Source organism: Pantherophis guttatus, chromosome 4 (genome assembly GCF_059756535.1).
Source record: "Pantherophis guttatus breed Tessera chromosome 4, ASM5975653v1, whole genome shotgun sequence".
In the NCBI taxonomy this organism is placed as follows: Eukaryota; Metazoa; Chordata; class Lepidosauria; order Squamata; family Colubridae; genus Pantherophis; species Pantherophis guttatus.
Window position 1 is genome coordinate 32,133,381 of NC_142066.1, and position 17,597 is coordinate 32,150,977.

At 40.7% G+C, this 17,597-nt stretch overlaps 1 protein-coding gene across 1 annotated transcript in view; it reads left to right on the top strand.

Moving 5' to 3' along the window:
- The first annotated feature begins 1,735 nt into the window (after nucleotides 1-1,735).
- The window catches only part of ATP2A1 (ATPase sarcoplasmic/endoplasmic reticulum Ca2+ transporting 1), a 40,486-nt gene continuing 24,624 nt past the window's right edge, over nucleotides 1,736-17,597 (top strand). Inside the window, exons 1-6 of the mRNA XM_034423356.3 lie at nucleotides 1,736-1,838; nucleotides 5,437-5,900; nucleotides 7,142-7,159; nucleotides 7,987-8,069; nucleotides 11,573-11,677; nucleotides 12,706-12,844. Coding sequence (XP_034279247.1) covers nucleotides 5,783-5,900; nucleotides 7,142-7,159; nucleotides 7,987-8,069; nucleotides 11,573-11,677; nucleotides 12,706-12,844 — 463 coding nt within the window. The 5' untranslated portion in view covers nucleotides 1,736-1,838; nucleotides 5,437-5,782. The remainder of the gene's footprint in view (nucleotides 1,839-5,436; nucleotides 5,901-7,141; nucleotides 7,160-7,986; nucleotides 8,070-11,572; nucleotides 11,678-12,705; nucleotides 12,845-17,597) is intronic.

A 17,597-nucleotide genomic window follows, 5' to 3' on the forward strand; every position in this document is an offset into this window, starting at 1 on the left:
ACTATACTGACAAATTACGACATCCCAAGTTTTTGAGATGAAGTCAGTATGAATGAAGAACAACATTAGCTAAAGTACTGAAAGTTGTTGTTGTGTATATTATTTATTTATTTATTAATTTTATTATTATTAATTCAATTTGTATGCCGCCCATCTCCGAAGACTCAGGACGGCTCACAATGCATTTAAAATCATTATAAAAAACATTTAAAAATTAAAAACATTAAAACTCATTCACACCTCTTTGGCCGGATCTCACCAGATCGCAAGAGCGAGATCAATAGCCCCAGGCCTGCCGGAAAAGCCAGGTCTTCACCGCTTTTCGGAAGGGCAATAGGGTGGGGATGGTCCAGACCTCAGGAGATAACTGGTTCCAGAGAGCCGGGGCAGCCACAGAGAAGGCCTCCCCTGCGGGCCCGCCAGCCAGTATTGTTTAGCTGACGGGACCCGGAGAAGACAAACTCTGTGGGATTTTACCGGTCGCTGGGAGCTATGCGGCAGAAGGCGGTCTCAAAGATACCCTGGCCCTGAGCCATGTAGGGCTTTAAAGGCAATAATCAACACCTTGAATTGTGATCGGAGACCAATAGGGAGCCAGTGCAGCTGGCTCCCTACTATAAAAGAAGGAGAAGGAGGAAGAAAAAGAGGAGTTCCCTTTCCTCCATCTTCTATTACCCTAAGTTAAGACACTGTGGAAAAATGGACTCCTACCACTTGCTCAGATTTCTGAGGCATTTAACCCCAATTTTGGCTTGGCTGCTAGTAAGAGAAATGCATCTTCATGGGACAAACTGGGATATATGCCTGCATCAAATTTGCATGTGATCATTTATAGGCAAATTTATAAATAATTACTAGAATTAAAGCAACCATGACATCCTACTGAGAAAAATAAGAATCCCTGGAAAGGCTCACTATCCAGGCGTTAGCTGTTGATAGGCACTTCAAGTCCTTTGCTTTACATTCTTCTTCCGGTTCCTTATCTTGAAACATAGTCTTTTAAAGGCTTCAAGATTCTGTGACAGAATCTCCTGCCATTAAACCTCTGACAATCATCCCCTCTACCCCTATTAAAACTAGATGTCTACCAAATGGGAGGTGTGAAGACAAATACTGTTGAATAAATTCAGCATTGTAGAGCTTGAGTTGTACTTTTTTTAAAATTAATTTTCTCTGTAACTTTTTTTACAGAGTAAAAACAATACATATTTTTTAAAAGGAAAGGGAGAAAAAGTGATAAGTAAATAAATAAAAGAAAAGAAAGCAGATATAAAGATGCAGCTTCCATCTTTCTTTATAGCAGTTATAAATAGATTTATTGTCAATGTTCCAACTGACGAACCCAACCAAAGCAGGCACAATTGAGACGATCCAATCTCTTAATGCAAAACTTTATTGAGTACATCATTTTGGCACTGATGAGGGGAACCAGATCTAGCCAATTCTTGTGCAAACCCATATAATCAAAGTATAGGATTCTCCCTCCCCCATTAGTGCAGGTCACATTGTCCAATTGAGTCTCATTGCATTGTTATGAGAAAAGTCTTTGGCTTTGATAAACACCTGCTGAAGTGTCCTTGGCTCTCATGCTCCTCGTCTTGATGTCTGAAGCCTACATTCCATCTCCCCCTTCCCTCCCTCCTGGTTCGTTGGCAAGCTGAGAAGCGATAATGGCTGCAACAAAAGTCCATAAAGATTTTCCAGTCATTAACAGATGTAGTTATCTTTTCTCTACACAGAGAAAAAAATCAATGTTACCATCTCTGCAAGATCTGTCATCTGTCACCATTCGTCCAGCCTGAATCAGACTTTGGATGTGGTTGTCTCAGTACGAGGAGGTCAGTGCAATTTCTTTCTCTAATGCTTTTAGATTTGAAGTAGAAAATTTCAGATAAAAGAGGAGGTTAAATTGAGGACCACTCTCTGTAAAGTAGAACTGGTTGCCATTCTATCTCCAATCCTGAACTCATTATAAACCATGACATTTCACTTCAAACATCTTCTCATAACCTCTGTATTTCAAATAATGGTGGAATTTGCATGTTTCTTGGAAGGCAGTTGTCCAATGGTATCCAAATACTTTCTAGAGAAACTGAGTCTTGCCCTTCTTTCCTAGTGGGAAGAAAGATATATATTTAGAAAAATCCCTGGAAAAGTCAAAAGAACTCCAAATATTTTTAGTCATTACATTTATTTAATCTGTTTACCATGTTTAAGGTCTCACTTGAGATTCTGTAACCATCCACATATTATCTGCAGTCAATTCAGAAAATTTCTTATCAGCACAACTAAAGATGACAATTTCATTATATGCAAGGACCTGGAAGGTATGGAATGAAGATCTAATTGGGTTTTTATTTTAAGAGACAGTGATAAGTTGTTAATGTTGAATATACTTGCTGGTGATGAAGCACATTTTTTTCTCATTTTTTTGATGAAAATTCAGCACCTTCTATATTTTTTACTTTTTTTTTCTTTTTGTATCCATTTTATCTGTTTAAGATAATTCTTAATAAAATTGCTTAAAAGAAGAGAATCTCACAGAGAAGCAGAGAACAACATCTCTGTAAAATACTTCAGAATAAGTGATGGAAAAAATATTTCTCTTCACTGTCCCCCCCCTCCAATATGTATGATAGCTTAATATTTCAGCAGAGTATATATCCACATAGTGGATTACCTTTGGATGCCCTTACAAATATTCATACTGATTTTGAAAAAGTCTGAAGTAAATAAAACATGTCCATTTTGATCAAGCTGTAATTTATCATGCCTAATGAATGCAATTTTCTATTAATTTTGAGTAATATATTTCCTTGAAGCAAAAGAGATTTACAGTGCATTCAGAAAGTATTCAAACCACCTTCACTTTTGTGAAGCCTGATTTCATGGTTGTTGAAATTCACTTATTTTCCCATTAATCTACACCCAGTACCCCATAATGACAAAGTGAAAACAGAAGTTTAGAAATGTCTTTAAATTTATTAAAAACAAACAAACCCTGAAATATCACATAGGCATAAGTATTCAGACCCTTTGCAACAACACTTGAAATTTAGGTCTGGTGCCCCCCCATTTTTCTTGATCATTGCTGATACGTTTCTACACCTTGATTGGAGATGATCTGTGGTAAATTAAATTGGTTGGACGTGATTTGGAAAGGCACATTCCTCTACACAGAGGGCCTCACAGCTGACAATGCATACTGTAGCAGAGCAAAAGCCATGAGGTCAAAGGAATGGCCTGTAGAGCTCAGAGTCAGGATCATTGCAAGGCACAGATCTGGGGAAGGCTACAATAAAATTTCTGCTGCACTAAAGGTTCCTAAGAGCACAGTGGCCTCCATAATTCTCAAATGGAAGACGTTTGGCACAACCAGGAGTCTTCCAAGAGCTGGTCATCTGGTCAAACTGAGCAATCGGGCGAGAAGGGCCTTAATAGGAGAGATGACTTAGAACCCGATGGTCACTCTGACTGAGTTCCAGAGATCCTGTGTGGAGATGGGGCAGAGGACAACCATCACTGCAACTCTCCACCGATCTGTGCTTTATGATAGAGTGGCTAGATGGAAGCCTCCGCTCAGTGCAGAACACATGAAAGCCCACTTCCACTTTGCAAAAAAGCACCTGAAGGACTCTCAGACTGTGAGGAACAAGATTCTCTAGTCTGATGAAACTAAGATTGTACTGTTTGGCCTCAATTGTAAACATTATGTCTGGAGGAAACCAGGCACCACTCATCACCTGCCCAGTATCATCCCAACAGTGAAGCATGCGAGGGGCAACATCATGCTGTGGGGGTGTTTTTCAGAAGCAGGGACTAGGAGACTGGTCAATGTTGAGGGAAAGCTGAATGGAGCAAAGTACAGGGATATCGTCAATGAAAACTGTTCCACAGAGCTCAGGATCTCAGACTGGGCCAAAGGTTCACTTTCCAACATGACAACGATCCTAAGCATACAGCCAAGACACAGTCACAGAAGTGACTTAGGAAAAGTTCTGAATTTCCTAGAGTGGCTCAGCCAGAGCCAGAGACCCTATTGAACATCTCTGGAGGGACCTGAAAATGGCTGTCCACCAACAGTCACCTCACTGAGCATGGGAAGATTTGCAAGGAAGAATGGCAGAAAATCCCCCAATCCAGGTGTGCAAAGCTTGTCATGTCATACCCAAAAAGTCTCAAGACTATAATTGCTGCCAAAGGTGCTTCAACAAAGTACTGAGTGAAGGGTCTGAATACTTATGCCAATGTGATATTTCAGTTTTTTTCTTTTTAATAAATTTATGGACATTTCTAAAATTCTGGGCTACTGAGTGTAGATTAATGAGAAACAAAATAAATGGCGACAACTCTATAATCAGGCTGTAACATAACAAAATTGGCAAAAGTGAATACTTTCTGAATGCAAATGTATTTATGAATTAGTATCTGTAACCTTGCATTGTGTTCTGGGACATACACAAAAATACTAGGTTGGATCAATTTTTTATGGGTTTTACATTAGTATAAATTGGTCTTTGTATTTTAATTTTAGTGGGCCTATTTTAAATCTGATCTTCCTTGTGACTGCAGTCAGTAAAAGCAGTAACAACATTTATGGTTATGAAGAAAATGTATAGTGTTGAAGTACTACCTACTCGATGCACACATCTATATTTGAAGCAATGGAACACATAATTTGAGTTTATTGGATGTCTTGCTTCATCATTCTACACAACCAAATAAATACAACCCGTATTTGTTTTTAAAGTCAAATAAGTATATTAAACTTTTGTACAATGAATAATAAAAAAATAACACCAAAGAGTCAGTTGCTGCAAGAAATTGCAATAGAATGTACATTAAAGGGCTTGTTAAAGCAACAATTGGTCATGGAATTGTGGCCAAAGGCCATGATAGCTAGAAGTGCAAAAATCATGCATAGAGCTAATAGCAAATATCAAAGACAAGTGACAGGACCTCTTCAGCTTGTGATTCTCTCTTGGTCATCTGTTTGGTTGCTATCAGAGATTGCAAACTGGGAGAGAGGGATGATAGGTCCAACAAAGAAAAATTTAACAGAGTGAAAAAAAGAGGGAGAAAAAAAACCAAATTCTATACCTATGATACATATGTAAATGCACATGTGAGGATTATTAAATAGTTAAAGTCTATGCAAATGAGAGAGAAAAGGCAAACAGACTGATTTAGTTGCATATATAGGAATGAGGGCAGCCCACTTCACTGTGTATCTTCATTACAAACGACAAGTGACAGAAATAAACCCTAAATCTGTAGGAGGCAGGAGGGGGAGATCTCTTGAAAGGAACAGGCAAGGATTTGAGTGACACATGGGTCTGTGGACACTCGGCCTCCTCTCTCCTCCTCCCCCCATCCCAAGCCAACCATCCTCCTGGCTTCTCCCTTCAAGTCAGCAAAAATACTTTCTCTCCGCAGAAGGCCATATGTGAGTTGGTGGATGAAGTGATGTCAGCACTGGTCACCCAATGGGGGCCCACGGAGAATGTCCAAGGATCTGGTCCCCAGGCTGCCTCATAAGGACGTGTGCCAGCCTCAGAGTTTGGCGAAGCCTTCTGTTCAAGGACGGGTCATCGGGCTTTCCCTCCATCGTTGGATACAGTGCTCCAAGGACCATGGTCTGCTGAGAAAGAGGAGGAACTCCACGGGGGCACGAGTGACACTCCATTAAACATACAGCAGGGGAACAGCAGAAGCAGGCCAAGCCGGAAGAAGTGGGAAGCAGCTTTAAACACAACAAGGGGACCGGTGCGGTAGGGCAAAAATGGAAAACGCCCATGCCAAATCAGGGGAAGAATGCCTGGCTTACTTTGGAGTAAGTGAGCATACAGGCCTCTCTCCTGAGCAGGTGAAGAGGAATATGGAAAAATATGGACCCAACGGTGAGTACTTTCTGAAATAACAGCCTTTTTGGTACCCACTTGGCCAGGTGCCAGGATGCACAAAGGCAGGAGAAATGGAGAGCCAGAGAGCTGAAAGGATGTGCAGAGCGACATAGATATGAGAAGCAATCAAACCAGAGATGCACAGTGATGGACATGGATTCTAAAATGTAAGGAAGGACAGAAGCAATAAGTAAAGGTGAAAGAGGTATAATCAACTATTATCAAAGAAAAACAGTCACATAATTATTGGAAAGCGGGAAGGAGGTCATAGAGATGGTCTAGCAGAGTCTAAAGTTGGCCATGGAAGGGGAATAAGAACGAAGGTAGAAGCAAAGCACAAGAGGGAAAATTGACTATTGCAAAGTTGGAGGAGGAGATAGTCATGCTGGGGATAGGGCAGCTGCTGCTGCTTTGCTAAGAATAACTCAGTAAATTCCCTTTGGTATGAACGAGATATCAAAATTGCTGATGGGCAACTTGTAGGAGCAGCCAGGAGGTCGAAACAAAAGAGAAGTACTGATATTACAGGGCCAGCGAAGTGAGCTCCTTAGATGCTGAGTAGATTTGAGAAGAGGAACAAAATGTAATTGTTTGTTGGTTGTGATGCTGCGTGAGTGGATGGATCTGGAGATGCTTGTTTTGTGAGGAGTGGGCACATCATGCTGCCAAACATGCAGATGATTGAGAGGATAGTATGATTTCCTAATTTTATAATGTCCGTCAAATACATGGGGTAAGGTCAAAAGTTCTGGATTCCTCGATGGGATTATAACAAGAATTTGATCAGAGGAGATTGGAAATGTGTGATTGTGCTATTTTGTGGGAAATGCACGAGTTTGTAACTGCACTAAATAACCCCAGTCTGTTCCTTCCTGTCTCCTTGTGAAGTCCTATCTCCAAGCATTTCCTATGCTCAAACCAATTTTGCAATCACTTAGGCCTGTGGTTTAAAAAGCTTACTGATTTCTGCAGGGATGTCCATAACCAACTCACAATCACTCCCTAAACCTAAGCATGATCATATAACTCTTTCTTTCTAACTATCAAGTTGGAACCTTAAACTCCAAGGGCGGAACCAACTTCTCTGTAAATCCAGAATAGTTTCACCCATACCTCTTCTCTGCTGCCACCTTTGCTTGACCACTCAGCAAAAGTCATACTAGCAATAACCCTAACCAGCTTTTCTTTCTCTTTTTTCCTTTCTTTTCCTCTTTCAACATGTTGTTTCCGAACCCCAGAACTCCCAGCTGAAGAAGGTGAGTCCTAAAAAAGATTGTGCATAAGTGTTAGGAAGGAAAAAACCCTTGACCTTGAATTAGTATGGCCCATATGACTCCTACAGACCATAACACTCATTCAGTGCCTTTTGAGTCTACAGATGGGGCTTCAAACTTTCTATCTAGAAATAAAATCTCAGGTTAATCTGTGAATTGCCATGTGGTTTGTCCCAATCATTTCCATCACGTTCTATCATGACCCATAGGCATGGAGCTCTTCCTTTGATCAACCAGATGCCAAATTCTGTCTCTATCAAACTGTACGTTGTTCTATTCAGATCCATGTTCTGATCTGCCAAGTATCACCCCAGCACCCATTTCCCCTTTCTTGGGCCTTAGAACTAATTCAAAGCTTCTAAGAGGCATAGCTAGGATAAAAGATAGCTTGGTTCTTGGAAATATTGTTGGCCAAGTAATGGAAACTGCTTGCTAACTGGGATGAAATCCCCCTCCCCCCCCATTTTTGGATGAAACAAAGATCTCTTTTTGGGAGACAGATCAATTGGGAAAAGGCATGAGAAAAAAATGGTTGTATACCTTGCCATTTCTCCAGGTTAATGGTTGCTATGGAGTTTCTATTAACACATAGCTAAACTTGCATAGAAGAACCTACAATTTTCACAAGCATAACTGCTGGAACTAGTTGAAAAATCTATCATAGATGTGTGCAGGCCCACTATCCCGTCTCTGTTTCCTTGCAGCCCATTGCTTTCTTGATTGGGGGGAGGCAGGCTGATTTTCCCCACCCCATCTCTGCAGTCTCTGTCTCCTTTGTGCCTTTCATCCCACCCTTTCTTGATTATCAGGCAAAACTATATGGGAGCTGGTGGTGGAACAATTTGAAGACTTGCTTGTGCGAATTCTCCTGCTCGCAGCCTGCATCTCTTTCGTAAGTGACACTGGCCTTGTAACTGAGGAAACTTGGAAAATCCACATAGGGCTGAAGAGGCGAGGCAGCCATTTGGGGGCTAGAATGGGAAAGAAGCAGTTTTGTGGGCAAGTGATGACTGCAAAACATGCTCTCTGGGGATGCCATCCTGTATTAGGAACACACCAATCTCCACTACATTGGAATGGAAAAAACGGAGCTGCAGTTATTGGACTGATTTTAGATTGTTTAGTAATGAGTGGAGTTCTTAGTACTCTCTGAGCTTGGTGGTTTGCTTATAGACATTTAATTACCCAACAAGGCAACATCATCAGGGAGAGGTAGTGTGGAGTTTGCTCCCTGTTTATAACTGGTATGGGCAAGCTACTGTATATAAACAGGGAGCAAATCCCACACTCACTCTAACTGATGATGTTACCTCATTAGGTAATGAAATGTCTACAAGCAAACCACCAAGCTTAGAGAGCACCAAGGACTCCACAGTTCAACTCCGAGCCACAGATATTACCTTCTATTGGTAATCAGTGTCAACAAATTAGTGAATTGGATGGGTGGGAAGAAATTAGTCAAATCAAGGCAAATATACATGGATATCAGGATAATGTTGCAGGATCCAAGCTGGGTTGGTCACTGGGACCAGAGGTTTAGTCTTCAGAAATAACTGTAATGCCATATTTAATAATTCCCCTTCACCTCAAGGGTAGGGATTAACAAAGGCTTAATCTGAGTCAGGATACAGAGTTGAAATTATTCTCACTGGCAAAGTAGGTAATACATGTAAATGAAAATTTTGCATCTGAGCACCTTCAGTGTGTTTTTCCACATCAATTATTTTTCAACATTAGGGCTACTTGTAGATGTTTAATTCAATCAGGACACTACTGTTTCTTTTTCTCAGAACTGAAATCTGACTTCCTTTTGCATAACAAATCAGGTAAAGCAAATTGAGCTCATTTATCTGCTCAGCTCTATTTTAGCTCCTTCATGCTTAAAAACAAGCACCATGTTTTATTTGGCCATTTTCAAATATTTCACAAAACCATTTCCTTCTGAGCAAAATCCCCAGAAAACAATATGGGCATCAGTTTGTCTTTTGAATGTGCACTGTTTTTTTCCCCTTTTTAAATACATAATTTAATAAAAAGTTTTAAAAGGAGGTTGAAGCCCATATAAACTAAAAACTAATGCCAGTTAACATAAAATAAGAAAAAAAAGAAAAAGAAAAATTAGAAAAAAACCTAAAAGTGCAAAAAAGGAAAAAAAGAGAAAAGAAAGAAAGAACATGCAAAGAAGTGGTTTCTTTACAGCAGTTATAAGTAAATTATAAATTTACCTTTTAGTCTATGGTTACAACATGACCTTCTTCTTTCTATAATCAATTCACTTTAATCATCAAAACCATAATCATAAACTCATTTTTCTTCTTTTGTGCAAAAAGTTCATAGGGATTTCCAGGCAGCAATACATATAGATATTGTGCTTTCTCTGATCATAAAAGTCAGTTTGGCCAGTTTGATAAGCTTAAATTATAATTGTACTTCTATTATAATGAATACGTTGACTCAGTCTACAAAAGAATATACCTGACCTGTACATTCCTGTATAAAAATGAATGCTCTCTGGCTCATAGGAACTCCAGAAGTTGTGAATGCTGCAACACTGGAAGTTTTTAAGAAGATGTTGGATAACCATTTGTCTGAAGTGGTGTAGGGTTTCCTGCCTAAGCAGAGGGTTGGACTAGAAGACCTCCAAGGTCCCTTCCAACTCTGTTATTCTATTCTATTCTATTCTATTCTATTCTATTCTATTCTATTCTATTCTATTCTACTCTACTCTATTCTATTCTAAACCATAAACTCTTTGCCATTTCTATAATACAGCAAACCCAAGCACAAGAAGCTGAGATTTTCCTTATTTCAGCACCCAGAAGCTCATCATAGCCTATTGCGCTTCTGCCCAGTTTCTTGACACTTGAGATGCAACCTCCTCAGATTGTGATACTAGATCTTTCAAGAGCACATGGCCAGGCTTGGCAATAGGAGGTCTCAGAAAAGGTCATAATTTACAGCCTGGTTCTCATGTCGCTGTGCTTCAACATTTCATTCTCAGACAGCCCAGAAATATTGGCATTTCCTTGACCAAAAAGAAGCCAGTCAGCCAAACTGTTTCAGCCATTTCCTTATTTTCTTTCTCCTACGGAGCTCTGTAGGACACAAGTATTATGGGCCTTCTGAACATAGGAAAGAACAATCTGCTCTGGGATTGTATTATCATTGAAAAATAGGACAGACAGTATAAATAAAATTAAGATCACATTGGAAATATCACTGTCTTCACCATGGTTTTGAGGCATGCTGGGCTATAGGTTTCAGAATTTCTGTGGCTTGGTTTAATTCTTCTGTCTCAGAGGACGATTGCGAAACACACTTCTGGGGGTGCTTAACCGGCACTAAACAAGATATAATGTCTCTGGCACACATCTACACTTATCTCTTCTGCAGTTGATGAAAGAATATGTCTTTAGTGTTAGCTCTTTTCCACTGTCTGTCAGGCTTTTTCACTCCCAAAGCTTCATTAAATAGAAACTAGTCTGGAAACGTTCATAGTGCTTCTAATTTTTAGGATTGCAGTTATTTAGAATGAAGACAGTAAGCGGCAGACTTGTTTTTAATTTTAAGTGTTGAATTTGGACCTGCAAACAAAGAGAAAGAACTTTGGCGGTAACTCTGGGAAACTATCAAGCATTACAAAACACATTTGCTATAATCCTTTTAACAATTATGCCCGAAACCCTGTCAGACACAGCTCTCACCAGCAGGGAGCAGTGTGAAACCTTCTACAGATGGTGTGCAACACATACCTTCCTTTCATATCTCAAGCTATGCATACAATTACACACTTGCCCCTGCCTGCACAATTGTGCAGCATCCATGTGTTTTTGCATGTGTGTGTGTGTGTGTGTGTGCGCACACACACACACACACAGCAACAGGAGCCCTTTGTGCTGATGCTATCAAGTTTCATGGAGATTGACTGACAGGCTTCATTTTTGTTCCAATGCAAAATGCAGGCTGGCTTCAGCTGTTTTCAAATGGCATGTTCAAGGAGAATTAAAAAGTAAATGGGATTTCAGAAGGAGAAAAGAGAGGTGGGGCTGGGATTTAGGATTCCTGACTGGAAAATGAACAAGGACAGTGGTGAAATCCACATTTTTTTACTACTAGTTCTGTGGCCGTGGCTTGGTGGCTGTGGCTTAGTGGGCATGGCAGGGGAGGGATACTGCAGAATCTCCATTCCCACCCCGCTCTGGGCCCAGCCAGAGGTGGTATTTGCCGGTTCTCTGAACTACTCAAGATTTCCACTACCAATTCTCCAGAACCTGTCAGAACCTGCTGGATTTCACCCCTGAACAAGGACCATATCTGAGCGAGAGAGAAGTGGAAGATTAACCGCATTCTCTCTCTCCCCTCTACAACTATGCATATCTGTTTTTTTTTTTACAGGTGTTGGCATGGTTTGAAGAGGGTGAAGAGACTGTCACCGCATTTGTTGAACCATTTGTTATCCTATTGATCCTGATTGCCAATGCCATTGTTGGAGTATGGCAGGTAAACAAACTAATCATATTTTGTTTCATTATGGTTTGGTGGATGCAGGTGTGTGAGGTAATCCAGACTCCAAAGGAAAAGGTGATTTGAAGGGTGTGTGAATGCACATGTATCTGTCAGCTGCCTTTAATTAAAACGCCTCTTTTGCCCGAATTGCGTAGGAAAAACCCAGGAAACCATGAGCCCAGGGAAAGGCACCTCTGCCATTGCAAGTTACTAATGGATAAAATATAAGTGTCCTGTACACCTCAAATCCCCTTTGCCTCTTCAGATCCAGATCCCTAGGGGTTAATTCAGATGTTGCACAGGTATCAAGAGAATCTAGTCCTCCAGTCAACTGTAGAAGCTTCCTATGGACTTTAGACCAATTCTCTATATTAACCAACCTATCTCAGGAAGTTGTTCTGTGGGAAAATTTAGGAGGGAGCCCTGTACATGACTCTTTGGACTCATGAAAGAAAGGTGGTTGATAAACACAATAAATAAACAAGCAAACCATGCTTTAAAGCGGTATTTTTCAAATTTGGCAACTTTAAGAGGTGTGGACTTCAATTGACAAGGACGTGAAATCCACATATCTTAAAGTTGCCAGCTATAAAGCATAATGGGTACATTCACAAACCACACCAAACCAGAGCCAAGCAAATCACATTGTGTTTAATGTAAGGTGCAAAGCCCTCTTTAGTACGTGATGGTATCTCTATGATGCTCTAAAAATGCACTACAATGTGGCTTAATATAGAGCTTGTTCTTCAGATGTACCTTATGAATATTATCTGACTGCTATCATGAGGAGATTGCTGTACTCTAACCTAGACAATCTCTGAGAGCATGAAAGTGCTTTCAGCAAATTGCAGGGTGTCAAAATATCAAGGCTTAATGGACTAGGAGTTTAGATCTTTACTCTGTGCCCGGCTCACTATTTGGGCTTGTTTTCTTGCATTGGGGGAAAGGAATGGCACTTCCCTCCGCTGAGGGGGCCCGAGCAGTAATTGAAAGCAACAAGAGTATGGCCCTTCTCCTTGCAGGAAAGAAATGCCGAGAATGCCATTGAGGCCCTAAAGGAGTATGAACCTGAAATGGGCAAGGTCTATCGATCTGACAGGAAAGCGGTACAGAGAATAAAGGCCAAAGACTTAGTCCCTGGTGACATTGCAGAGGTGGCAGGTAAGTGGCAGGTGAGGGTTGGGGGGATGAGGGGGGAGAAGCATTAAAGGTCATGGGGATTCCCCAGGGTGAAGAAGACTAAACATAGAGTGAGTACCAGAGTCAGTTTGGATACCACAAGTTCTCTTCCATAATCTTTAAATCCCTAAGAAGCTCAAGCTCCCAACTTAAGCTATTAGAAATGAGGCGACTGAAGATGACAGATACCACTAGCAGTGACATTCAAAATGCTTAGATATTTCTGGAGCTACTGCTCTAGAAGACAGTATTCTCCTTTCACCCCAATCCCTACACCTTGATAGAGTAGGATCAAGGTCAATTAAGTTGAAGGGATATCCAGTATTCTCTACTGCTTTCTTTTCTAGAGGATATTTATTCTCCAGATAAGGATATGATTCTCTAGTAGCAATCATCTACAGCTATACTCCTCTCTAAAGAGCAGTTGCCAAGATTTCTGCCTCCCATCTCCGCTTGAAGATTTTAAAATGCTTCCAAGTTGTTAAACTGAAGCAATTGTTGACACTGACATAGCATTTCTGTATTATATTGATTGCACAGGTTGCCTCAATTTGAACAGGGTTGGACCAAAGATTGAATAGTGATTAAGAAGCATTATTTTATTAAACAATTGAGTTGCAAAGATATTTAGCATCGAGCAAGGATCAACCCATTCTTAGACAAGCAGGGGAATTATAGTTGGAATATGTGGCAAAGAAGTCATTATTCTCTGTGAGCTGAAAGAAATAAAGGTCATTTCCTCTTGCACTTAACCAGGACACAAAACACCTTGATTATATCTTTTATCTGCTGTTACCTGATGATATGGCCATCATTTTGTCCCCAATGCACAAAGATAGGCTTAAGTAATCGTTAGTTATATTGACATTGAAGTAGCATTTATGGTAACTCTTATTCTAATGCTGTTCAAAGTTAGCTTCTAGGTAGGTCATATCTGTCTGGTTTTGTTATCCATAATTTTTGGAAGGAACTAAGGTGACCGCAATGACTTGAAACAGAGGCAGTTTAGGCAGACTGAAGCTTGGCAGGATTGAGCAGCAATTCTGTGCTGGTTTATTTCTGCAGTTAAGGATGGTAGAGAGCAGTTTAACTTAGCCCCAGGAAAACGCCTTCAGTGAAGGCAAGAATGCTTCTATTACAGGAGAAAAGATTAAATTGAGATCTAATTCTCTCAGGGAAATTTTAGAGTTTATCAAATTAATTGAGTGAACATCAACCATGTATGAATTAAAGGAAGGAACTGACCTGATTTTGAATTTCCAGTATGTGAAACGTTCTGCCAATGTCTATTTCTACTGTAAATACTTCCTGTTAGAAATTGTATCAATGACTACCCACTCTAGGTTTTTTTCCCTCTCTCTGTGACAATATATTGCTGCAAACCTCATTTAAAGCCAGTGTTTTCTCCTCCTGTCTGCCTTATACACTTAGAAGTCTGCTTTTGCCAGCCTCTTCCTCCAGTGACATTTTGTGCAAGGCCGAGAATTCCAATCCAGATGTGGCACCTACTTCTCCCCATTTTCCCTGCCACTCCAGGAGGTACCCTATTGGGTCACACTGGAGCAGCCATTTCTCATAAATCAGGAGAACAGTAGCTATTTTCGTTTGGGTTAGATAGTGTTTTTCTTCAGCCTCAGATCGACAGGAAGTTCTGCAGATGCTGCTTCAGCAAAATCTGAACAAGACCCCTCCATCATGGAGCTTGTTTACTCCTTGGGCTTGCCCTGTCTTGACCCTGGAATAGAGGCGAGAGGGATGTTTTGGGAACAGACAGTCCCCATGGAGAGTGAAGGCTGGAGGTGGAGCAGTGAAAGCAGAGCCCTGAGGAATCCCCTTCAGCTGCACTTACTGGATAACAGCTGCCCTCAGAGCTGGGCTAGCAGCCAGATCATTCCTCCTTTCTAAATTAATTTAATTCAGAGATCATTTACTCTTGGGGCCAGTTGCACAAGTGTTTCTAAAATATAAAGGGCAGCCGCCCATCCATCCATCCATCCATCCATTCATCCATCCATCCATCCATCCATCCATCCATGTGATGGAGCAGTCTCCCTCACGAGGTCTTGTAGCCTCTTTCTTGCTTTCCTTTTTGTCACACATTCACACTAAGGAGAACAGAGTGGTTACTTCTGTGTGCCTAGAAAAGAGAAACACTGCATTGCTAAAAAAAAAAAAAAAAGGACAGACTTTATATAAAATTCATATTCTCCTACTTATGTGTAGCAAATAGGACAAAGGGTGAAGGGAAAATGTTTTTGCTTTTTTGAGTCTATACATTTAAGTGTAAGTTTTGAAAGGATTTGTTAATTTAAGTAGAACGCAAGACATCTTATCATTGCAACTGAACAAGCAATATGCTGGCTGCTAACAGTTGGTAGGCCACAAGAAGCCCCTCCCATCTCATTTTAGAAACTAAAGCCCTTCTATTTCCAGTCAGCGAGCTTGACTAGGTGGCTCAGTGGCTAAGACACTGAGCTTGTTGATCAAAAAGGTCGGCAGTTTGGCGGTTCGAATCCCTAGTACAGGTCTCCTGCGTGAGTAGGGGGTTGGACTAGATGACCTCCAAGGTCCCTTCCAACTCTGTTACTGTTATTTGGACCATTCCCTTTAAAATAGGACCTCTGCCTGCCCAGCCTGGTCCTATCCCACACCAGTTTGTCCTGGAGAATTAAAAATCCAATGGGAAATTAAAACTCCAGCTCAAATATCAATAAAACAATGCATGCGTGCATGTGGATGCACAAAATACTTTGTCATCGAAGTCAGCTTCCAAAAACGTAGAAGTAAATGTTTCCCTCTATAGAGAATGCAGGACTAGAAACTCTCAATCTCTCCACAACTCATTCTTTTTAATACTGAAAGCCCAGTTCCTTGGTCATGCTTTTTTTGTGTTGATCCTCACATCCTTAAATATATGCTTATTAAAAAAACATCCTAATATATATTTTGATCAATAAATATCTGCATCAGAAGATTTAGTGGCATCGTCAAGAACACAACCAAATATTGACCTTGCCTAGCGCCCTAGCTCTAGCAGCTACCAGCGATTCCAGGGAATCTCACAAGCAGGGTTTGAAGGTGACAAAATTTCCCTGTTTTGATTTCTCATGCTAATTACTCAAAAGGGGAAACTTTCTATACATAGATGCCCTGTTCTTAATTAAGACACAGAATAGCTCTTGTCTGGCCCAACTGTCATTCATGATTTTATCACCTTCTTTCATGTGCCTCAGTGACCGAATGCCAAGGAAGGACACAATGTTCTTGTGTCTTCAAGAATTACATAAGGAAGGGATTCATTTCCCTAAATTTCTTCTTAAATGTACCAGAGTTGTAGTCAGTCTCCTGTGCATTTGGCCTCTGCTGATGGGCATTACAATATATATATTAGGAGGCAATTCAATAGTTGGTAATATATGTATATGTATTACCAAAGAGACAGAGAGAGTGCGTTAAGTCAAAATCCTTGAATGTCTGCAGGAAAGAATTTAACAAAGAGAAAATTCTGAGGAGCCCCTGCAGCTCATTGAATAGTTTATGTTCTTTTTTTCTTTTAAATGTTACTGGCCAAGCAACTTTAGCATCACTTCAGGAATATAGGAACATAGTTGTTGCCACCTTTCTCCTAGACTGGCCTGGTCTTGAGTTCTCCTCCCTGCTTAGGGAAGCCATGACCTCTCCATCTCCTTGAAGAAGAGAAGGCAAGGGAGCAATGGATAGTGCCCAGCAACCAGCTTCGCCTTGTATGGACACTGGCAGGCAGCTGGTGGTGCCTCGGGAATGTGATGAGGCAGGCAAGGAGGGAGAGAGAGAGAGTGAGACACTTAATGCGCTGGTGGAAAAGCGAGCTGGGGTGCATGGGGACATCTAGGGTTACCGTGCCTTGTCAGATGAAAGGGGGACAGGCAAAGGAGAAACCCACACTGGGATGCTACCTTAGAAGCAGGGCAAAAAAAAAAAAAAAATCACTTCCACCCCATCTGCATCCTACCTTCTTCAATCCTGACATACCTAAAGCATATCCTTGACGATCGTCTGAGGAAAACAGGGATTTTTGTTCCCCTGCATTTCTGAGCAATATTTATTAGTTTAAGGTCCATATGCAGTAGGTATGAACAGGTATCTAGTAACCGAGCAGAGCGGCTTTAATAAACAGCTTTAGTATGGCATAAGTTTGTGTTTGTTAAATAACTTTGCTGGGAGGGATTCTCTGAGGAGGATAGTAAGATGAGAGACTGAGGAAGCCCGCCTGAACTAACTGTAGGCAAATGACTTCATTTTAAAAAGAAAACCAGGGAACATCTTAAAGGGGAATGGGGTCAAGGGAACTGGAGAATCCCAAAATTATTTCTGATTGAACAGGGAGAAATTCTTGCTTCAGAATTTGACCCCAGTAAGAAATTTTTGTCATTCAAGCTACCTTCAGTTCTGTACAAATAATGCTCTTTGTCTTTAGACCAATGTTTCCCAGCCTTAACAATTTAAAGATATGTGGACTTTAACTCCTAGAATTGCTGGTTTGGAAATTCTGGGAACTGAGTCCACATATCTTAAAGCTACAAAGGTTGAGAAACACTGATCTAGACTGTAAAAAAAACCCATTCTGATGATCCTGGTTAACTGAGTTGTTCGATGGTCTCCTGCCCATAAAGTGTTCAGATTTGTCACTGTCTTCTACTGCCCTCCAGTGGCTGCCATTAGTTTTCTTTCCTTAATATAGAACTGGGTCAATGGA